Source organism: Rana temporaria, chromosome 1 (assembly GCF_905171775.1).
Source record: "Rana temporaria chromosome 1, aRanTem1.1, whole genome shotgun sequence".
Taxonomy (NCBI): Eukaryota; Metazoa; Chordata; class Amphibia; order Anura; family Ranidae; genus Rana; species Rana temporaria.
The window spans coordinates 258,764,580-258,789,295 of record NC_053489.1 but is presented as its reverse complement, the minus strand read 5'-3'; the positions used below and the strand labels follow the sequence as shown (position 1 = coordinate 258,789,295).

At 40.4% G+C, this 24,716-nt stretch overlaps 1 protein-coding gene across 1 annotated transcript in view; it reads right to left on the bottom strand.

The window, feature by feature from the left end:
• Positions 1-4,775: 4,775 nt before the first annotated feature.
• ROR2 (receptor tyrosine kinase like orphan receptor 2) overlaps positions 4,776-24,716 on the bottom strand; it is a 160,678-nt gene continuing 140,737 nt past the window's right edge. Inside the window, exons 5-9 of the mRNA XM_040354812.1 lie at positions 19,649-19,776; positions 15,975-16,289; positions 10,090-10,335; positions 8,722-8,927; positions 4,776-7,326 (exon numbers count right to left, since the gene is read on the bottom strand). Coding sequence (XP_040210746.1) covers positions 5,911-7,326; positions 8,722-8,927; positions 10,090-10,335; positions 15,975-16,289; positions 19,649-19,776 — 2,311 coding nt within the window. The 3' untranslated portion in view covers positions 4,776-5,910. The remainder of the gene's footprint in view (positions 7,327-8,721; positions 8,928-10,089; positions 10,336-15,974; positions 16,290-19,648; positions 19,777-24,716) is intronic.

The following is a 24,716-nucleotide window of genomic DNA, read 5'->3' as shown; positions in this document are numbered from 1 at the left end:
ATTAATGACACCGCAAGCATATCATGCATATTGCATGTGTTTCTGGAACGTACTCCAAAACGCAGGTAAAGAAATGAGCCAAAATACATGTTAAAAAAAGCACCAAAATGTAAAAAAAAAATTGCTAAAATGCATTTTAAAAAACAAGCCAGTTTTCCCTGTTAAAAAAACAAACAAAAAAACAAGCCAAAATGTTTGCTGAAAAAAGCAGCAAAATGTGTATCAAAAACAGTACCAAAATGCACATAAAAAAGGCCCAAAAAGTCAAATTTTATTTTTTTTGGGCATGGAGCATTGTGCATTTTGGTAAGTTGCTACAGTATTTGTCAAATGACAAAATGTGTGGCAAAATGCATGTTTGCTAACTGAATTTGGGGTGCCATTAACAATAAATGGCACCCAAAAACACATTGCGTATTTTGACAGAAGTTTAGAGCAATTTGGAAACGTGGAAAGAATTGCACAATTCTGCATTGCTCAGATATGAATGGGTCCTAAAAGAAAATACATTATAACTATACTGTGTATGTGAAAAAAAGGACCCTTTAAGGCTTTTAAAAATTTGTTTTGCAGCGCCGCGCAAATAACATACACTCATGCATTGCATAAGTGTATGATATTGTGGCCAGCCTATTCAGATAACCGGACATTGGGCACCGATTATCTGAATAAGGACAGCTGGTTGGCTGTGCGGAAGTGCCTATCAGAGCCAGCGGCTCTGATAGGCTTTCCCAGTACAGCCCTTCAGATCCCGGATGTCTTATCCTCGGAACGTAGTGGGCTACGTCCCTTGGATAAGACTGATGGCCGTCTCAGCCAATCAGGTTCACTGATTCTGGTTATCAGTAACCTGATTGGCTGAAGCGTCATCAAGGGCGGCAGAAGACATCGAGGGACCGTGGAAGGAGGATGGCGAACCCCAGAAAGGTAAGTGCCGGGGGGGGGGGCAATCTGACTGGCAGCATTTTACTGGGGACAATTGATGTGGGGACAATTGATGTGGGCACAGTGGGGGACAATTGATGTGGGCACAGTGGCGACAATTGATGTGGGCACAGTGGCGACAATTGATGTGGGCACAGTGGGGACAATTGATGTGGGCACAGTAGGGGACAATTGATGTGGGCACAGTGGCGACAATTGATGTGGGCACAGTGGTAACAATTGATGGCATGGCACAGTGGCTGCGTTTGGCATGGCACAGTGGTGACAATTGATGGCACAGTGGTGACAATTGATGGCACAGTGGTGACAATTGATGGCATAGTGGCGACAATTGATGGCACAGTGGTGACAATTGATGGCATGGCACAGTGATTGCACAGTGAGGCTGCAATTGTCTTTTTCTTTTTTTTTCATTTGTTTGCGCCCCCCTAAAAATTTTGAGCACCAGCCGCCACTGGGCTCGAATCTGGGAAGGAGATATTTTACAGAGATAGTCAGATCTCACCTTCATAAACTGGTCATCTGTGTAAAAGTGAATGACAGAAGGGTGTGTCTTGTGATGAGAAGTGAAAAACATGTTCTCCTCATCTCAGCTTCATAAACTGGCACACCTGAGAGATCAGCCATGATCATCAGGATCTCAGCTCTTCTATGTTTGATAAACGTACACCTACAACTTTGACAAAAACAATACATAGAAGTTGATTGGTTTCTATGCACAGCTGCACCAGATTTTGCACTCTGCAGTTTTTTTGTTTTTAACAGCACTCTGAAGTTTTAGTAAATGTGTATACCCTGCTTTACCCCTAGCCACATGCTTTTTATGGTCTTCTATCTCTCAGCCCAGGTTCACACTGGGCTACGGGAGTGAAGCCGTGCGAGTTCAGCTGAAGTCGCACGATTTCACTCCCGCTGGCAGTCCCGATTCTGGCCGCGATTATAGAGACATCTGTGCAGGTTTGCGGGAAAATTCCGCCGTTTTGACATGCGATTTGACATGCTAAATCGCATGTCAAAACGCACCAGTGTGAACCAGGGCTAAATGCTATCTCTGTGTTGCTTTAACATGTGACTTTCGTGTGTGTTTTTTAGTTTAAGATTATTTATTTTCATACTTGTTGATGCTACTTTTCTCTGTTATAATGAGAAAAATGCTTCAAGGCCACAAGGATATAACTGTGCAAATCCTGCTCATAAATGAAATCATCTGCATTAGTTTGTTCAGAAATGATATTTTATTTAAAAATGTATTGTAACTTATAAACTTTTTCTGTGTGTTTTATTTCCAGAGGAAACCTTAATGTTGATGACACGCAGGTAAATCTTTTCACAGAGAATAATTACAGCTACAAAAATCAGGACTGCCTAATGATTACAGTGATTTGCAGTTAGCAATTTATTCACTATAGTCACTGCTGATAATATAATTGCCATTAGTACTATAGCATTGGGTTGTGCTAAAAATCACTCTCCTTCAGCAATCTGAGAAACACACCATGCAACATATCTTGCAAGGAGATATGCTACATGCATTAAGGGCCCATTCACACCACATGAAGTGCAGTGATTTTTCTTTCTGCATCAAAAAAGCATGTAAAGTAGGTTATATGGGTTCACACCAGTGCAGTGCATTCCAGTGCTTTGAATTTCCTGGTAAAAAGTAGAACATGCTGATTTTTTTCTGCACAGAACTGTATTTAAATGCAGTAAAATGCATAAAAAAAAAGTGTTAAAGACGCGCACACAGAAACGCATCCGGAACAGATCTGTAGGGCGTTTTTGTGGTGTGAACTGTTGAGCAACAAATCACTTCTAAGGGCCCTTTCACACGTACGGACCGTATGTCCGCTTTTTTATCCGTCCGTTTGCGGATGAAAACGGCACATACATTGGTCCCTATGTGATTACGGGTGTCAGCGGATGACCATCCGCTGACACCCGTAATTGTCCGCCTCCGCAAAGATCCGCATTTGCGGATGGAAGAAAACCCTATTTTTTTTCCGTCTGCCGGATCGGATGAACACAGACAGACGGTCCGTGTTCATCCGATCCTCCATAGGGGAGAGCGGAGGAAAGACAGGGCGGTCCCTGCACAGTGTGCGGGGACCGCCCTGTCAGCTGCTAGCTCAGCGGGGATTTTACGGAGGATCCCCGCTGAGCTTTTACTGATCCGCCCATGTGAAAGGGCCCTAACACATAATAATTAACCACTTCCATACCCAGCCTATTCTGGCACGCCTCTCCTACATTATATATGTTAATGTTATACAAACTTTTTTTTAGCATTGAACCTAGGGAATTAAATGGCGGCCGTATTTGCACAGCAATTTTTCTAATTGTTTGGGGGAAAAAAAAAATGTTTCACGAATAATAAAAATATAAAAAACACTAACATTAGTCCAATTGTTTTTGTATAATGTGAAACAAAGTTAAATAGATGCCTAAATATAACACTTTAAAATTGCGCACACTCGTGAAATGGCGCCAAACGTTGGTGCTTTAAAAATCTCCATAGGCCACCCTTTAAAAGTTTTTAAAGGGTACCTGTTTAGAGTTACAGAGGAGGTCTAGTGGTAGAATTGTTGCTCACAATCTAAAGTTCACGGCAATACCTCACATGTGTGTTTTGAATGCCGTTTACATATGTGGGCGCAAAGTACATATGCGTTCGCTTCTACATGTGAGCACGCGGGGATGGGGCCATTTAAAATTTGTATTTTTTTGTTTATTTTATTTTTACACTTTCCCTTTAAAAAAAAAAAATTAAGCACTTTTATTCATATTACAAGGAATGTAAAAATCCCTTGTAATAGGAATAGGGCATGACAGGTCCTCTTTATGGAGAGATGTGCCCCACATCTCTCCTCCAGGCTGGAAACGCTGAGATTAAAAAAAAAACGATCTTGGCCTTTCCTGCCGAGTACACGGCAGTATTTACAACTCCCAGGCCGAGCGTGACGTCATAAAACCGTGCCCGGGCCTCCGAAGATCATAGAGACTGCTGAGGATCATCTGGTCACGGAAATCTTTATGGCAAAGTTACGGCGCTAACTGATTCCTTCTCTGGCTCGCCAATCCCAAGGGCGAGCCAGTAGAAGCACCAGAAGGCGGCGGGAGGGGACATCCCTCGCCGATGTAAGAACAATCAAGTGGCTGAACTGCCACTATGACTGTTCTTGCAGTGCAGGGAATCGCCGTCTGAAAAAGATGATATCTGAATTATGCCTGTAAATGATGTCATATGACATCGTTGGGCGTCAAGTGGTTAAAGACTGTATTAAAAATCCCTATGATTTTTTTTAGCAGTAAATAATTTTAACAAAGCCGGGATGTAATCACCATGTCAAAATCGCCCTTTTGTCATCAGCCCTAGGGCCTCTCTATATAGTAATATGGGTGGTGTACCCCCTCTCCCAAGAAATGGCATAACTTGAAAACTATTGATTTCCTACAAGAAGAATATGTCAGATTTCAGTGCAAGATGTAGTTCAGACACAGTGGTTAATAGGGAACTGTAAACATTGCATTTTTCTTTAAAACTCCATTTAAAATGCTCTCCAGTCAAATAAAAATAGACTTGCTAATAGCAGTCTCCTCTTTTGTGAAATGTGCTGAACTGCAGTTGAAAGTACCCAGGGCTGTGCCAGCTTCCTCTAGGATGACTAGTGTGTGGTACTTGCCAGATGTAGGGAGACATTACTGCTGGCTGCAGGCACCAAGACAGCTAGTATTATCCTTTTGAAATGTATGTAATTTTTGTAACGGAGAACCTCTATACTTCTGCATAGTTTCTGTAATCTCTTCTGTATGTCAGAAAAACTAGAACAACATTTTAGATCCCGTTTTTGCACAACCTTTATTAAAAACTCCTTTGTTTTTGAACTTCCAAAAAACAATTCTAATATGCACGTTGATACAGAAAAAGGTGCAGCTTGTACGTTTTTAACAAAAACAAAGGCATGAAATGAATTGACCTGTTTACATTTTTATATCATAAAAAACACAGCGATTCCAAATTAAACTGTATCCAGGGTGGAAAATGTAAACAGTTAAATTATAAAAAGTATTTTTGGATCAAAAAACTTCCATTTAAAAAAAAAAAAAAGGTATATAAAAAAGGTGATAAAACATAAATTACATTTTAAAAACTGTACATGATTTAATTTGCAAAATGGCACAACCGGAACAGCAACCTGAAAAACACTGTTTAGCCTCAGTTAAAAACTGAAGATTTGTGGGCCATAACTAGAGCCGATTTCTTTCAAAGGCCCTTATTTTCAAAGTACAAAACCTTCTCGACACCTGCGTCAGCAGTGTGTGAAATCAGTTTTTAAATCTAGTTAGAAACTAATCTAAAAAAGAAATAAATTCAGACCCTTATTTCTGGTTACAAGTAATGCTTTTTGAACGTCCTTAGTACATTTTTTCACCTCCTCTTTTCCCAATATGTATACAGATGAATTGTATGTGATGTAAAGAAACCAAAAGCAGAAATAGTCTCTCCATACTGGCGCAAAAGTCATGTGACACAGACTCCATCTCGTCACACTTTGCGACCCTCTGTAGATATTTAGTACCCATTGTGGCTCCCGTTTAAAAATGATAAGCTCAATCCGAAAGATATGTTGCAAGGATATTAAAAAAATAAAAGATACAGTTTATGCAGCAAGTCCATTTCATTTGCACTCTTCCTTTTTTTTTCCTAAAAAAAGAACATGGTACTTTCTATTAAATTTACAATCACAGTCTCGATTACACATGTTGTGCATTGGTACTTGGCCGTATGTTGCACAGCAACAGTACATTTTTATTTTTAAATGGCGTACCTTTTGGAATCCTGTGTGTTGCTGCTGCCAACACTAAGGAAAATTATGACTCCAGCTTTAGCTTGGAATATAGGCACCACATGAAATTTTTGACTCATTTAGCTGACTATTTAAGTCAAGATGAAGCCTTCAAGGAGTTTTAAGCTTCTGATTGAATATCTGTTTCATCTAATGGCGAGGTATCATTATCCCCCAGCAATTCTGTCTCTGGTACGGAGCCTTCTTCTTCTTGAACAGGGTTCTGAGACATGTCTTCTGCTGTTACATGTGCCTCATCACTTCCATCAGCTAAAAGAGCCACTCTGTCGGCCATGGAGTTATTTGATGGTGCAGTCGTTACATAACCGGTGCTTGTGGAACCACTCCCACTGTGATGTGATCCAGGTTTTGGAATGATCTGTGGTGGCATCTGCTGAGGAGCCATTTGCATTGGTATCTGGACTGGATAAAAGTATGCAGCCATCTGTTGATAGCCATTGACTGGAATGTAGAGCTGAGGGGTTGGTACCATTGGTCTAATCTGTCCTTTCATTGGTAAAAACTGTGGTTGTGGAAATGGGCGCCCTTTAGGCTTCAGTTCAACATATCTAGCATTGCTGACATTGCTAACTGGACTTGTACTAAGTGAGCTTGTCTGTGTTGTGTTACTTGCTCCAGACGTTTGTGCAGAACTGTTATAGTTAGTCATATTTTCCCATGTTCTTAGTCTTGTGTGAATATCCTTAAATCTAGGCCTTCTGGCAGGAAACTCATTCCAGCACTCAAGTATGACCGAATATATCCAAGCTGGACAGTCATCTGGGCAAAGAAGCACTTGGCGGTTTCTTATCATTTCAATTACATCTTGGTTGGAATATCCACAATATGGCTGCAAACCATAACTGAAGATTTCCCACAACACCACACCATAGGACCAGATATCAGAATCAATGGTACATTTTCCATATGCAATTGCCTCTGGGGACATCCATCTTATTGGAAGCATTGAATTTCCCACTAGCTTATAGTAGTCTGCAGCATACACTTCTCGAAACAGGCCAAGATCAGAAATTTTCACAGACAATTTATCAAAGACCAAAATATTTCTGGCAGCCAAATCTTTGTGTACAACATGGTGACTTGACAGAAATTCCATTCCTGCAGCTATCTGGGTAACAATGTGGAGGAAATCAGCTGGCTCCAGGTTAGATTTTACAGTCTTATCATCATCTGTGCTGCCTACATCAGAGTGTGGAGATCTCATGACAAGGAACTCATGAAGGTCACTGAGCGGAGAGTAACTAAATATCATACTCATGGGCTGTTCTTTGGTCACAGTACCAACAAGACAGACAATGTTTGGGTGCTGCAACCTGGACCTCATCATGGCTTCATGTTTAAATTCCTCTCGAAGAGCAACTTCTACTTTGTCTTTCAGGGTCTTAATAGCGACTGTCTGTGTCTGTTCACCAGGAGCAGTACCAAAGAGATGACCTCTATATACTTTGCCAAAACGATCTTCACCCAGCTCTTCCATGAACCTCACAGCAGACAGATTAATGTCTTTTACTTTGACCTAAGAATAAAAAAGAAACAAATTAATAACCAAATGCACGCATTACCTTTTTAGATTGCCTTCATAAGAAAATCAAAATATATATAAAAATATTGTTAAAGTGGACCTAAAATCACTTTCTAACCTAGTCTATTTCTCACCCTACCTCTGTTATCTAACCTTTTATACTTACCTGACTGTGGTTGTGGGCCCCCTCCTGCTGGAACCACCAACCTACCTGTGTGCAGCAGTGATACCGGCAGGCTGCTTTCGGCCGAGTAGCTAAGCAGTACTACTTTCTGCACACAGATGCTACAATGTACTACAGTGTACACACCATTAACATGGCTAGAGAATGCCCACAATCAGGTTAGGTTGAATAGGAGGGGGATTTACTGCATCCCAAAATGACTTATGACCTGCTTTAAATGTAAACCCTTTTGGTCTTCACGTTCATAGAGTTAGCCATTTTAATTTTTTTTTAGTAATATACTACTTCCCTTCTCTGCTTCACTTTACAAATCGGGTACATTTTTTGGGGAAAGCAGTGTTTAGTATGAACTGCTTGTAAGACCATCAAGGAGTTATCTGATTGGACAAGGTGGAGATAAGGACACCATTTCCCCCTCCTCTCCACCTCTGTCAATCAGAGAATGCCTTTTATTGATTGAAAAAAACAAAAAAGTGTCCTCTGAATGGCAGCAGTGCCAAGCGAGCCATCCCCTGTATTCAGCTTGCAGAGTAAAAGTCGCTGGAGCAGTGCCTGATGCATTACAGCTATCACTGTAGCATTGACTACTACATGATTTTCAGCATCCTTATGAATTTCAGATATGCATACTTACATTGAGCCATGCTGGACCAATGTAAGCTTGAAAAAAATGGAGTTTCTAGAGTTTCGCTTTTCCTGACAGATCAGTTGGGTTTTAACTTGTAGGAGACTAAAAAGGATGAACATTTCTGAAACGCTAATAAAAGCATTACATGTTGTTAATTACTTACCTGGTTAAATATTAAAACATATTTAACACTATTATACTATATATCATACATAAGGAAATAATCAACATGCTTATGTTGCCTGCACAGTTTTTTTATATGGCTCAGTTTTCACTACTGTGATGCGATTCTGACTTGATTTGCAGTGCGATTATGTAGTGTGACTTTGATGTGAATTTGGTTGAGGTTTGCATATTCTGTGGGGCCAAATTGCACGGCAAATCACACCACAGTAGCACAGGAACTGTTTTCCAAAATTGCACAGCATGAAACCGCATTGATGTGAATGGGTGCCATTGAAAAAAACATTGTCTCTCTTGTTATGTGATTCTGTGCGACTCAAGTCAAATTTGAAATTGTACTAGTGTAAACCAGGCCTTAAATGTCCTCATTAGCTGTAAGAATATTTTGATTTACCTGTTGCTTGTGCTGGTTCATAAGAGGCATCTCCATGTCCTGGCTAGGTGAGGCCATCAGTTGACGTCTCTGTGGTGTACCAGCTGATGCTTTCTGTTTATTGCGGCACATGCAGACCAGGAAGAACAGACAGGCGATGACCAATGGGATAGCAATACTGGGAACCAATATGTACAGGATTTCCATCTTTGTGTTATCACGGGTACCTGTGAACATTACAATACTTAGTACAGCAAATGGAAATAAAATAAATTTGAAAAACTAGTACATTAGAATAATTTTAATGTGTAGTAGAAGGAAATGAATCACTAAATTCTAAAATTGATTTAGAGAGCACAGTGTAGTAAATAAACAAGTATGTTTATTGGAAACCTGTCCTATACTGTGCTCTCTAAATGCATGAAGTGACGCTCCTACGTTTTGGTGGTAAAGGCACCTGATCCTAATTGTAATTCTGTTGAAACTTCACTAAAGATTAATTTCCTATACCCACTGTAAAGCCCTGTACACACGATCGGATATCTGATGGAATCTAATCCGATGGATTTTTTCGACGGATGTCCGATCCGACATCAGTCTTGCCTTACACACCATCGGTCAAAAATCCGACGGTGTCCAAACGCGGTGACGTAAAACACTACGACTTGCTGAGAACAATGAAGTTCAATGCTTCCGAGCGTGCGTCGACTTGATTCTGAGCATCCGTGGATTTTTGACCAATGGACTTCCACACAGACGATCGTTTTTTTAACCATAGGAAAATTTGTTCTATTTTTTTTCACCGATGGAAAACAAACCGATGGGGCCCACACACGATCAGTTTGTCCGATGAAAACGGTCCATCGGTCCGTTTTCATCAGACAAACCGATCGTGTGTACAGGACTTTACACCTCAGTAAAAGCAGAGTGAAGCTAAAGAGAATACTGACCAGTCCCTGGCTGACAAAAAGTGTATGTACCCCTAAAATGTATTTCTTTCAGTATATTTGGAATGTTATCTCACTATATACAAATTTCTTAAACAAACAAAAAAAAGTGTCAGCCTGAAAACAGAACTTCCTGTTTCAAGCTGACATCACTAGGCCACTGTTTTACAACTAGCAGGCTTGTTGTCAGCTTGCCCTGTGAACTCCTTCAGTTGGCTGCTGGGCTGCCTATTGGGTCAATTAGATAGACAGCCCAATAGCCAACTGAAGGAGCATACGTAGCAGACTGACAATGCTATGGCTGATTGCAAGGCATTGGATCAGCATTGTAAATGTCAAAATAACAGACTGCTTCCATATCCTCTCAACTAAACAATTAAATGCTATAAAAAAACATTTTTTCCAATGAAGTTTACAAACATTTGTCCAGTCTTATACATACGGCAAGCAGGCACGTCACACAGCTCTGTGCGCACATTCTTGTTCAGTGTAAAACACCAAGGACCCTCTATCTGGCCACCAGGGTTACGACAATATGCGTGTCCTCCACCGATTTCTGGATATTCCGCAGGAAAAAGCTGATGACTGTGTGGGAACTGGCTGTTCCATGGCTGGCACTGGTGTCCAGACTTGGTTACACTGACTGACCCTCGATAATCAGTACCAGTACCATTGTAACACTGCTGATCTGAAGAAAGAAGCAAAAGCACTTATTGTAAATATAATACAAGCTTATAGAGAACCCTGCATTATTTTTATTGCACATTAGAAATGGACACTGACATTTAACAGCTGCCACATGATTCAGATGATAGCTCAGTGATCACATTGGGGTTGATTTACTCAAACTGGAAAGTTCAAAATCTAGTGCAGCTCTGCATAGAAACCAATCGGCTTCTAAATTCAGCTTGTTCAATTAAGTTTTGATAAAATAACCTAGAAGCTGATTGGTTTCTATGCAGAGCTGCACCAGATTTTGCACTCTCCAGGTTTAATAAATGTACCCAATTGCACAGCTAAAAGAGGTTATCCTTAGTCATTACCTTAGATTTGTTATTTATAACTTTTAAGTTAGTTCATCTATACATCTATTTTGAATCAAATACCCTCAGATTCCACCCAAGGTCTTGAGTCTGCCAGTAATACAAATATTCAGAAAGAAACCCATTTAACAGTATCCTGTAGTCTTTATTAAAGTTTATGTAAACCATATTTGTCAGACTGTCTGGCACCATCCCTCATTGTATACAATTTTCTTAAGCAAAACATTTTTTCGTAAATATGTTTTACATTTTCTTTCAGTTGGAGGCTGACAGCTTAAAGTCACTTCCTTTGAATTAGCATTGCCAATCTGCAATACACACTTCCTTACCAGATCTATGAGTAAAGCCTCGCACACACAACCGGTTTTCTCGGCAAAAAACAGCAAGAAAACTGCTTCTTGCCGAGATTCCCGTTCGTGTGTACGAGGCTTTCAGGTTTCTCGTTAGGAAATCTGGCCAGAATCTCAACGAGAAAAAAGAGAACCTGCTCTCTTTATTCTCGTTGAGATTCTTGTCGGCCTGTTTCCCGACGAGAAACCCGAGAGTGTGTATACTTACCGGTCGCCGTGGAAACCCGCGCATGCTCGAAATGACTTTGACGCACGCGTGGTAGCTTCCACGGCATAGGTAGGGCGACGGCATCGAATGTGACGAGCGCATGCTCGTCGTACTCGATGACGTCACTGCGTTCTTTCCTTTCAAGAGAACCACAGTTCTTTTGAAACGAAAGTCTGTACACTTGAGCGGCAAGAGTTTCTTGCTAAGAATCTCGTCAGGGAAAACAACAGGTTTTTCCTGACGAGATTCTCGTTGTGTGTACGAGGCAATAGGCAGCCCAACAGCCAACTGAAGAAGTGCCCACAGCAGGCTAATAACACCACTGCTAGTTGCAAAGCAGCGGCTTATGCCACGTACACACTGTCGTTTTTTGTGATGAAATAAAACAACGTTTTGAAAAACATAATTTAAAATGATCGTGTGTGGGCTTTACGTCGTTTTTTGTCTTCTAAAAAACTACCAAAAAAAATTCGAACATGCTTCAATTTTTTATGTCGTTTTTCAAAATGTCGTTTTTTGCGTTATAAAAAATTATCGTGTGTGGGCTAGAACGACGTTTAAAACAACGTTTTTAACCACTTCCCTACCGGCCCATAGTAAAATGACGTCCACAAAGAACCTCTGCCGTTCAGAGTGGACATCATATGACGTCCTGGGCTTTGTGGGGGGGATATCTGAATGATGCCTGCAGCTAGAGGCATCATTCAGATATCCTTCTCTTGTGCCGGCGATTCTGCACAACGTAAGAACGATCATAGCGGCGGTTCCGCCGCTAGATCGTTCTTACAGGCGGCGGGAGGGGACGTCCCCCCCTCCCGCCGCCATCCGGTGCTTCTCCGGGCTCTCCCGTGCCATCGGGGGCCCGGAGAACGAATCGTCCGGCGCGCGCAGGAAGCATAGAGATGACTGGTGACCAGATGGTCACCAGTCATCTCTGTGACCGTCGGAGGACCCGGGCGCGATGTGATGACGTCACGCCCGGGTCCCCGTAAGTAAACAAAGCCGCGATTGCGGCTGCTAAGCAACAGCAAGCATGAGATCGGTGAATTTTTTTTCACCGATTTCATGCTTTCCAGCCTGGAGGAGAGATGTGGGGTCTTATTGACCCTGCATCTCTCCATAAAGAGTACCTGTCACACACATTCCTATTACAAGGGATGTTTACATTCCTTGTAATAGGAATAAAAGTGATAAAAAAAAAAAAAAAGTGTAAAAAAAGAAATAAATATATAAAAAAAAAAAGAAATAAAATTTATTTTTTTAACGCCCCTGTCCCCGGTAGCTTGCGCGCAGAAGCGAACGCACACGCAAGTCCCGCCGACATATGTAAACGCCGTTTAAACCACATATGTGAGGTATCGCCGCGTGCGTTAGAGTGCCAGCAACAATTCTAGCACTAGATCTCCTCTGTAAATCTAAACTGGTAACCTGTAAAAAATTTCAAATCGCTGCCTATGGAGATTTTTGAGTACCGAAGTTTGGCGCCATTCCATGAGTGTGCGCAATTTTAAAGCGTGACATGTTAGGTATCTATTTACTCGGTGTAACATCATCTTTCCTATTTTACAAAAAAATTGGGCTAACTTTACTGTTTTTTAATTTTTTTAATTCATGAAACAATTTTTTTCCAAAAAAAAGGCGTTTGAAAAATGATTGCGCAAATACCGTGCAAACTAAAAGGTTTCAATGACCGTCGTTTTATTCCCTAGGGTGTCTGCTAAAAAAACATATATAATGTTTGGGGGTTCTGCGTAATTTTCTAGCAAAAAAATTATGATTTGTACATGTAGGAGAGAAGTGCCAGAATAGGCCTGGTATGGAAGTGTGTATAACTGCCCTGTATGGAAGAGGTTAAACCCGCGCATGCTCAGGAGCAAGTTATGACGTGAGCTTAAATGGAACAGAGTGGTGTTGTACGTAACCGCGTTTTGCTAGAGCATTTTGAAAAAACGATGGTGTGTAGGCAACGTCGTTTTTTATAATGAAGTTTGAAAAACTTCGTTTATTTTCATGAGAAAAATCAACGTTTTTTTTACAAGACAAAAAACGACCAGGTGTACGCGGCATTAGCGTTGCCAGCCTGTAGCAGGAAGTGCAGCTACTGGCAGGAGGGAGTTGAAAAAAAACTTTGCAACAGTGTCACAAAAAATATTCTCTAAAACAACTGTTTAAAGTGAGACATGATGCCAAACACACTGAAAAATAGATTTAGGGTTTAAATACACTTTAAAGTGACTCTAAACAATATCCTTATTCTCCAAAATGAATCCATACACAGCCACTACCTAATTACCCTGTAATCTATTTTTCATGAAGTTATTTCCTACTGTGTTTTTCTGCCTCCTTGTACGGTCTCCTTTTCCCCCTCACTTCCAAGCAGTGCACATTAGTTGAGGTCGTGTGTACTGCTCTATGCACACCCCATAGTCCATCTTGGGAGTAAAGCAAGAGGGTGACTTTGTACCTGCATACTGTAGGACCATAGAGAACAAACATAGCCACCTTCTAACAGGAAGTCGGATCACAGCAACCAAAAAAATATAATTAAGGAATTTGGAGGAGACTGAGAGCACTAAAAGCTACTCCTTTCACTTAGGAATACATGAATAGATATTTTTTAACCAGGAGTTTAGTGTTATTTTAATCACAAAATATTCCAACTGCACACCTTCCAGGACAATGGCCAATAAGTAAAAGGGTGCTGAAACGATCACCAGCTGGGAACCGGAAAGCAAATCATGTACACATATTCGCCAGCACACCAAGGATCATTGAAAAAACGTCCAAAAATTTAATGCATAATAGCGATCCAAAAAGCAACGTTTCAAGGTCACGCAGGACCTCTTCGTCAGGCAAAAGACGAAGAGGTCCTGCGTGACCTCGAAACGTTGCTTTTTGGATCACTATTATGCATTAAATTTTTGGACGTTTTTTCAATGATCCTTGGTGTGCTGGCGAATATGTGTACATAGTGTTATTTTAAGACTTGTACATGAAGACTTTATTACTTAAGCATGCCGATGACAGTGATGGCATATTGAGTATTTGTGAACTACCTGCCAAAAATGATCTGATTTCAAGGACATGTCTGTATCTGTTTTATAATGTTTTTTAGCATGACTTGTACTATCAATCACTATTTTTTTGGTGGGGTCTGAGGTAATCTGATACACAGGGTTCTGGTTGAATATTTGAACTATTACTTTTTGGAGATTTTTATTTTCTTTAGTTGATATACAAACACAAGTAAACAGGGGTGCTGTAAAGAGGAAACGATCCCTGCTACTACCATCCAACCCAGGTGAATAAACGATAAGGAGCAGCCCCAGCCTACACGTTTCCAGCACTCGCGCTGATGCATTTTGCCCTGCCCACCAGGGAGTAGTCATAGGGGTGACTAAGTCCCAGTGGGCGGGGCAAAATACATCAGGGTATGGTGTGGTTGAGACATGTAGGCTGGGGCTGCTCCTTATCTTTTGATTACCTGGGCTGATCAGGAGCATCGGCAATCTTTTCCTCTTTACAACTACTAGCCCTCTGGATTGGTATCAGGATAAGCCTATACTCCATGCTGTGGGACAAAGGGATAAACTTTCACCTCTACTTTGAGCAATGGCAAAAGCAATATAACAGGTCATAAAAAGGCCCGCTGGATACAGATTTCCAATGGGTCACTGAAATGATCACTGTCAGCCTCCTTGGCCATTCTTGTCCCTGTACTTGTCTTTTTATTGTCAATAGTGGTTGACCAACATGGCTAGGCTTTTACAGGAGAAATTCAGATATACATACTATTTTAGCTGTTTATTGTTCTTGATCTACTGACTGTTTTGATATGATGTCTCCATTGGTAACCTCTGCCTACCCACTTTTTCATCAATTGATCAGTTTGAATTGTCCATGTTGTGTGACCAATCTACTTTAAAAATAATACCAGGCTTCCTGTCTCATAGTGGAATATGTTGCATGGTAGACCACTATACTTTATATTCTTGATACAATATAAGATTTCATCAGCACATAGCACTCAATTTCATATGTGCATTTTTTTATTTAGGGGTCCACATTGGGGCATTAAGAAGCAGAAGATTTTGAAATCCCTATAAATAAGATGTGTAAAAAGTTTTGTCTCATTTGGAAAAATATCTCAAAACTAAGGAGAGCTAGTAGCAGATGTGACTGAAAGCAATCTAGTCTGATAAAATGATCAAATGGACTTCCATTGAGCCCCAGGACAGATCCTTATGCTGCTGTTTTGAACGCATGTGTTCTGGTTCTTCTTGCAGCTAGTTCTGGATTGTGTATTGGCCCTGCACATCTGGTGCTAGTGTCACGGCATTTACACATGCTAAACATGAAGACTAACTACAGAACAGAAACAGGCAATGTTAAACATCAGCCAAGCTGTCTTTGAAGAGTATTTACAAACAACATGCAGATAATGTGTGTCTTAAATGTAACATGAGCCATTATCTCATACTAATCAGTGAAACTATTTCTAAGTGGGCCTCACTGACATCCAGCAGAGCATGTTGGGAGAGAGCACTTCTATGAATGGTCCCATTACACCTATGACCTTATACCAATGCATAGGATCCGCACACACTGCAAATCACAACCAGACCACATATCTTTACTACACTTCATATGGCTACTTCATAATGGAAAAAAGATGCTTTACAGCCACACACGCAGAGCTGCAAACTGGGAAAAAACAGCCACTTACATCTGTTCATCCTTTCCATTGGGATTCCAATTCTCATGCAGTTTGCAGCCTCCGGGCTTTCTGGTAGGGGCAGTTCTTCGCAGTTTGGGAGGTGGAGCTGCATGAGTATAAGAGGATTGGTGCGAGCAATGTTGTATTCCTGATGGCATAAGTCGTTCTCCAGTACTTCACACTCATCCCGGCATAACTCCCTTGGCTTTGGTGTTCTAGAGCGGTCGTCGCAAAGCGGGAAGACAAAATGGCAGAATGAAGGAATGGCAAACTGCGAGCACTGGTCTGACAGATGGGTAGATGTGCCGATCATCGTGAATGCCGCTGGAAAGAAAACAAAAGCCTTTTTAGATTGAATTCCTAAATTCTAATTATATCTTTGTGACAAATATGATCCTTTGTAGCAAAGCAGTGAACCAGTTTGCTCTAAAAAATGGTGCTTGTTACAATGTTAAAGCCCAACTTCGGCCAAGAATTTTGCATTTGTGCTGGGTAGGACACACTGGGGGTTGGAGCCTCTGCCAGGTTTTTATTGTTACTTGTATCCCTTTCCATTGAAGACACAGACATCAATTTATTTATTTGCTATTTGTGCCTTGCTCTCTTGGTGACAACCTCAACCCTGATTTACTTTTTTTGGGTGTAGCACTGGCAGGAGTAAAATCCAGACAATAATTTGAACTCTTCTCTACTCTATCAAAAAAAATAGCTTTAAAGCAGAAATCCAGGAATGATGTACTCCCAATGCCTGTGTTATGAGTACTGTAGTCTTCAACAAGAACAAGGGATCCTGTGCTTCCTCTCACCTAGTCCATTAAAAAAACGCCTTTACTTGACAAGGTGTTATGTTAATATTCAGGGGGAGAGGAAAGGCAAGTAAACAACAGAATTTCCCCTTGTCTATTCACAGGAGCCTTTTATTCTGTGAACAGAATACAAAGTGTTTTGTGATTACACAAGGGGAGAATAAAGGGAGCATACCCATAATTGATTTCTTCACTGTATGAGAGAACCATATTCTATAACTTTCATACCTGCAGTGCCAGAAGAACAGCACAAAGTGTACTTTCAAACATAAATTAAAACTATGATTTGTACCTTTCACAGCAGTGATCTGGACCTCAAGGCAACTTGTTTCTACACACAAGTCACAATGTTTCCCTCTGGAGTTCCACTTCATGTATATACATTGACATATCATAGACATAAGATATACTCCTTGTGGTCTCCAATGTTATTATAGCCACAGCATTAGACCATTTCTATAGTGGCAACATGCAAAATTTGAACATGCTTGATCATAGCAGAAATGTCAAGACAATATGCAAGCATTTTAAACAAAACAGGTAACTATGCAATTAAATTCCAGGGTCTTGGCTTATAATATTAACTTAGCCAAAAAAAAAAAAGTATAACATTGGTGTAGAGCTATATCTGGAATATTGTTATCAGGTACATGTGATGCAATTGTCTAAATTATAAAATAAATAAGTGAATATTCATACTAAAGAAAATAAATATTTATACATAGATTTATATATTTAGATCTTTATTACAATAGGACACCAAATGTATCTGAGCTACTATAACATGTAAACAATTGAATAAATCATCAACTGCTTACATTTTATGTGGAGTAGTTAATATAAAGACATAACTTCTCACATATTACAATGTGATTTGCTTAAGGATGTATTTTTTTAATTATATAGAGCTACAGAATTAGAATGATAATCTATAAAGCAGGAACTATTAAAATACACGTAACATTTAAATGTAAATGTTTTATAACATCAAAAAATATATCAAATCTGTAAAACAGAGTTCACAAAAAAAATAAAAAAATACAGGGGCATTTAAAAATGGTGTTTTAGCTAAGTCTGTATAATATAGGGTACTAAAGAAATACATGGACATGTAAAAATTGTGTTTTAGCTAAATCTGTATAATATAGGGTACTAAAGAAATACATAGATATGTAAAAATTGTGTTTTAGCTAAGTCTGTATAATATAGGGTGCTAAAGAAATACATGGACATGTAAAAATTGTGTTTTAGCCAAGTCTGTATAATATAGTGTACTAAAGAAATACATGGCCATGTAAAAATGGTGTTTTAGCTAAGTCTGTATAATATAATGTACTAAAGAAATACATGGCCATGTAAAAATGGTGTTTTAGCTGACTAACATTAGAGGGCGCCAAACAATAGCTCTATATCATGTCAAATACAGAGGAAAAGGATGGTGCCGTGCCTGACTATACTAACTTCCACAGTGAAACATAACTGCTGCTTGGAAAAAATAACAGAAGTTAGTTGTCCTGAAAAGAGAACATATTATTATTTAGTGTTTGAATTTAAACAGAAAAAGGGAAAAGTGGGTAACTTTGTCTGAATCTTGTAAATTATTAATTCTTGGGTCTTTCAAATTTTACAGACTGTCAGCTTTATATGAAATACTATAGAATTTTGTCAGGTTTATTTAGTAGATGAAACCACTTTTGTAAAATGTACAGTTCCCTGTGTCCATATGTCTTTACTAGTACAGTGTATTTTTCTGGTAATTTACATTTTGGAATTTAAGGGACAGCTCGAACAACTTACAGAATTCACTAGAAACAACCAGGGGACACGCTTCAAAATAAAGTCCCCTTCACACTTTTCTGGTGTGGTGTTTTACTGCACACACACATTAATGTGCAGTATATCATGTAGAATGAGCTGCCAACATGTGACTACAGAAGCACCACAACGCACATACGTTATTAGGCATGGCAGTTCAGGTGCAGTGCCGCCTAATCCATCCTAATAGAAACCTTTATGGGGCGGTCACTGCTGACCTCCTTTTAAAAATGTGTTTTGCCTAGATGACTCTGACTTGAATCGTTTCTACAGGCGTTCAGTAAATTAAAGGGTCACTAAAGGAAAACATTTTTTGCCTAAAATTAATGTCTGCAAGGTAGACAGACAGAATAGTGTAATGATTCTGTTAAAAAAAACGAGTAAATACCTATTAAATTCCTTCATCTATATCACCTCCGGGATTCTAGTTTCTGTTCTCTCATTCACTTCCTGGTTTGCATCGCTCGTTCATGTAAGAACTAAATTTCCCAGTATGAATTGCGGCACGCCCAGTAATTCACACCTCCTTGAAGTCTCTAACACGTAGAGAGCGCCCTGTCGCACAGATGTAGTTCCCAGGAGGGGGTGAGCACGTTACTGACCACCGCAGTAAAGCCTCCCTTCACAGTGGTGAGTAACAATCAGACAAGCAGGAAGTGAACAGAACAGAGAAGAAATAGAGCAACTTCTGAGCAAAAACAAACAATGAGGAAATGAAAAGAGGAATGTCTGCTGGTAAAGGATGCTTATTATGAAAAAAAAAAAAATTCCTTTACAACCCCTTTAAGTCAGAACTCCTGATGTGCATCCTGCTCTGGGTCAGTGATTTGGTAAATACTTTAGACATTGGATAAGCATGTCAGCCAAGCAACTAGTATTTTCAAAAGCAGAGGTCAGCAATGGCAGCCTATAAATTTCAAGATCAAGTCCAAACCTTACCTGATGTAAGTTTTGGAGATCACTGAGTTAACTTGTAATGATCATAACATTTATATGTTTCTGTAAACCATATAGTTTAATGAAATATAAAAAAAAGCCCATCTAGTGATTTGTAATTTTTACCTGTAATTCGATTTTCAATTTCACCCTGCATCTGAAGGGAATCCACATAAATGCTTCTGTTTCCAATGAATCTGGCACAGGCGATGCCCCTGTAGGGCTGACAGAACCCATCTTCCTGGTAGTCATCTCTGAATGGAGAAAGAAAACACTCATAACAGCATTCCTTACGTAACATTACAGATGTCTATTTGTCAAACAATACCACAATTATGTTCCACAGAAGAGTATGCGTGCACTAGACCTGGACTGAATTAACTACCCAGGTGATGCCTTTAAGCAGTCTTGCAGAAGACGCAGGGATAGATCTTTCTTGCTGGGATACAGAGGTATGCCCATACATGAAGTTAGAGATGTTACACTAGCAGAAGGTAATGAAAAGACATTTTCGGTGTTCTTTACATATCTTTCATAATTATGCAGTTTTCAAGTACTAAGAATCAATGCCATCAATGGTGTAATTCACATCAGGTCTCATGCACACAGCACGTAAAAAAAAGCCACTTTTACTGGCAATTTACTTTTTTTTTCTTCCTTTATACTACTCTCAATGTTAGCTTATGTGTCCATGCGCATATGGGTGTTTACAGGCATTTAGAGGCAAGAACCTTTGTGAAGCTGAAAAAAAAACCCATCACTTTCACATTCAGAAGCAAATTGTTTATGCATGCTCGTATGTTAATGCATTCTAATGGCCATATTGAATTAATATTCTGATCAATAGGATGCACTAAACGTGCGAACATGCATCAATGCACATAAACGTGAGCAGGGTAGGGTTGGAGCTGTTTTCTGCCATCTATGTCTCTGTTGGGAATGTTTCACATAATTTCCTGTCAGTACAGGAAGTGATGTGAAATCTTTCCAACATATACTCAAGACAAAACCAAAATACAATTTTATTAGAGTGAGAGGGTGAAAACCACTGACAATATTTGTATTGTTGTCTGCACCTTCCTTTTCCAGTGACAACCACATCCCTTAGATCTTGTATGGGAATCATAGGCAGAAAGTGAGAGAGAATCTCCCTAAAGGGGTCACAGACAGAAATAAACCCTGAAACAAAAGTTAATGCTTCCCCACTCTAGGCTTTATAAATATGTATCCTGGCTACTCACAACATTTGAAAATAATTAGGGGGGACATCTGTGTATATGAATAAAGTGGCCTGCTGGACACAGGGGCCAGGGCCAATAAAGTGAGTCTGGCTTCACGACATATGGCTTGTATTGTCCCCATGTTTTCTATTTTTAGATAAAATAGGTGGGAATAAAAAGGGTCCCATTATTGATGTCACTGGGAGTAAAATAGGTCACACTGTTAGTCAGTGAGAGTAAAATAAGGCCCATCATCAATTCCCACCATAATTGCTGCCAGTGAAAGTAAAAGAAGACATCACTGGTGTCTGTGTGAGTAAAATAAACTCCTTAATAGGTGTCTATAGGAGGAAAATAAGTCCATCATTGGGGTCATAAGGCAGTGTGCAATGGGTAGCATAAAGTGCAGCAAACAGAATTTAGGTGGTGTGGAATGGGGAATGTATAGTGCCGGGTACAGAATTAATAGGCAATGTAAGGGGGAACATACAGTACTGCATTTAGAATAAGATTGTTAGGAATAGAGAATGTGTGTACAACACGGGGTACACAACAAAGTGATGTGGAATAGGAAACATACAGCGCAGTGTACGATATTAGATGGTGTTGAATAGGGAATGTATAGGGTCGTGTAAGTAATGAGGAAGTGTGATATATGTAATGTACAGCATGGTGTACAAACTAAGGTAGTGTGGAATAGGTAACGTACAGAGCTGTGTACAGAATTAGGTGGTGCAGAAGAGGGGATGTATAGCGCAGCATTCAGAATGAGACAATGTGAAATGCAGAGTGTACAGCACTGTGCACAGAATTAGGCAATATGAATGAGTTATGTATAGTGCAGCGTATAGAATGAGGTGGTGTGGAACAGGGAATGTACAGAGCAGAGTATTAATGAGGCAGTGTGGGATCTGGAATGTTTAATGCAGCATACAGAATGAAGTAGTGCGGAACAGGGAATGTACAGTATTAGGAGGTGCGAAATAAGGAATATACAGTGCAGCATACAGAATGAGCCAATGGGAAATGTACAGTACAACATTCAGAACGAGGGGATGTGGAATGTACAAAACTGTAAAAAAGGCAGCATAGAATAGAGAATGCATGCATGATATACAGAATGATGTGGTGTGGAAAAGGGAATTTACAGCATGGTGTAAAGAAAAAGGTGTTGTGAAACATACAAAAGAATAAACATACAGTGAAGCTTACAGAATGAGGTGATGTGAAAAGGCAAATGTACAGTACATGATACTAATAGTGGACTCTTAATTGCACCCCAATACACATATACAGTGCATTTAAAGATACCAATATGCATAGGAGCAAATACTCTGTATTGTAAAGTCCTGACCAAAACTAAAAATGTGGGTACGTGGGACTTTCATTTGGTCATTAGTATTATATTTTGGATGACTAAACATTATAATTGTATACACCTATGTACAGGAGAGTATAAATCTTGGATCTTTGATTATCCTATACTGAATTTTATCAACATTTGTTTTTAATGTTATGTCAATAAATACATATGTAGGTTTTTTATAGGGTTGCACCGATACTGATATCAGTGCCGATGCTAGACATTTTCGCGGGTATCGGTACTCGCGAAAATGCTCCGATACCCGAAAACCGATACCAGAAGTAATGTCAGCTTGGGAGTGAAACGCCACCGCCTCCTCCTCCCCTCCGGCCGGCTGTTTACTCTGACCCATGGCCATCTTGAAGCACGGGCCAACCTGGTCACTGTCTATGTAGGTCGAATCTGTAGTGGTACAATCACAGGGCATGGAGAGGAGAGGCAGTGGGGATCGGAGCAGTACAACTCCAGCTCCAGCACAAGTAGCAGAGGTAAGCAAGATCATGCCTCAAACTAGGGGGTATTAGGGAGGAGGTGAGGTCCCTCCTTCCAAGCCCTCCACCAACCCCAACCCAGACACTTACTGGCAGTCTCCCATCCCTGCATGGCGCAATCTTTGAGCACAGAAGCTCCTTCCCCTTATCCCATTCCCTTACAGCTATGATGTGCATAGTGTATAGCTAGCTATTGCATCCCTGTTCCTACCATGGAATGTTACAGGTCGGAACTGCAACCAGTAGCTAGCGATAAACTGTGCACATTGTAGCTGTAAGGGAATCAGATTTCAGCTCCAATGTGTGCTGTGTGGGGAGTAGGAGCTCTGCCTGTGTTCAGGCTGTGTACAATGCATGAATGGGAAACAGAGCTCTGCCTAGTGCACTGCCAGCAGTGACCCACTATACTGTGCCCTTCACCCCCCCCATACTATACCCTCCTAACACCCTGTACTGTGCCCTTCTGACCCCTTGTACTGTGCCCTCCTAACCCCCCATATTGTGCCCTCCCCATGTTGTGTCCTCCTGCCCTCCCCATGTTTCATCCTCCTGCCCTCCACCAGCAGTCTCCTCTGCCCCCATGTCTCCAAATGACCCCTCATCCCCATCTTCTTCCCCCCCTTATCACAGCCTTTTCCATCTCAACTCTACCACCCCACAATCCCTATTTCATCACACACTCAACTACCCTGCCCTCATTGAAGGTCCGCTAATTGCATATCCCTGCTGTAGAAGAAGAAGAAGGGGTGTTTACCCATCACCATCTTACCCTAGATCTATGGCATTTCCTCTTTTAGGTTGTACTGAGCTTGCCAATGGGTATCTTTGACACTTCGGTTAGAAGTGCAGATTGTGAACAATGGCTGAACTTGCAGAGTGCAATGCACATACTCCTACATAAAAATGTACATTTCAAGGTCATGATTAAACCATGATAAAAACTGCATATACGTTCGTCTGAAGCATGAAATAATGATATCTTTATTAAAATGGTTCAAGACTTCTTGCTACTGTTACGTGGGCTTTTTTCTGTCAAGCTCTGGTTGCCAAATGGTTAACATGTAATGCTGTTATACAGCAGCCTTAAATGTGCTGGGGTCATGCCTAGCTCATTTATAGCACAGCTGCATATTGCAGGACACAATGTATATCCTGGGGGCATGCAAGTGTTCATTGAGTCCAGGAATGCTGAATGGCCATGGGGCATTCCACACACACTAATCACAGGTTGTTAACGTGCCCCAAATTCTACTTTCCCCATGGCCACTTTCTGTCAAATTCATAGTTAATTAGCTATGGATGCATTAATTGTACATTATAAAAAATCTGATTTTAGACTTTCAGGCTTAGTGCGGAGATGGGTATTAGAACAAAAAAATACATACAACCAGTTGTAGATAAATCATATTCTGTAACATATTCTTGCAGTTTCAGTCTAAGAAGTCAGGAAGGAAATAGATTTTAGTTTGCCTCCCTATCTGAGACATAGACTGTACAGGGTATATACACAAAATAAGTGCTCACCTCTGTAAAATGGAGTGCAAAGTGGAATGGCACTGCTTACTGGAAAATGAACTGCGCTTAAAGTGTGCTCATTTGTTACAATGAAATATAAATGCTTTCAGCTGTTTGCAGTGGATATTGAATAGTGGGGCTACGGTTTGACTTATATGTGATTCATAGCCCCACAGCAACATTTAAAAGCTAACAATGACTAGCAAGTAAACCTCGAATGAGAGAAAATGTACATTTCCACTTTGTGAAATCAAACACAGATTCTTGGCAGCTTTGTAAACATGCTTTCAAGGCTACAAGATAAAGAGAGAGAGAAAAGTACAGCATGGCCACACAGTCTCCTTAGCCAGATTCCACCTTCATGACATGTGTCTGGCAGCTCATGTGATAATGATACTTTTCTATCAAACCTTCTCCTACTATAACCCTATCGTAGGCATCCACTTTAAGGTTACCATTTGTCCCCGTTTCCTGGGGACAGTCCACAGAAAAATGTGTCCCCAGGAGACAGACACCATAGACTCAACATGGCGGTGTGCAAACCAGCATTAACGGCGATTCATGGTGCCGCACATATGCAGACCGGCCATGCTGCACCATTATGA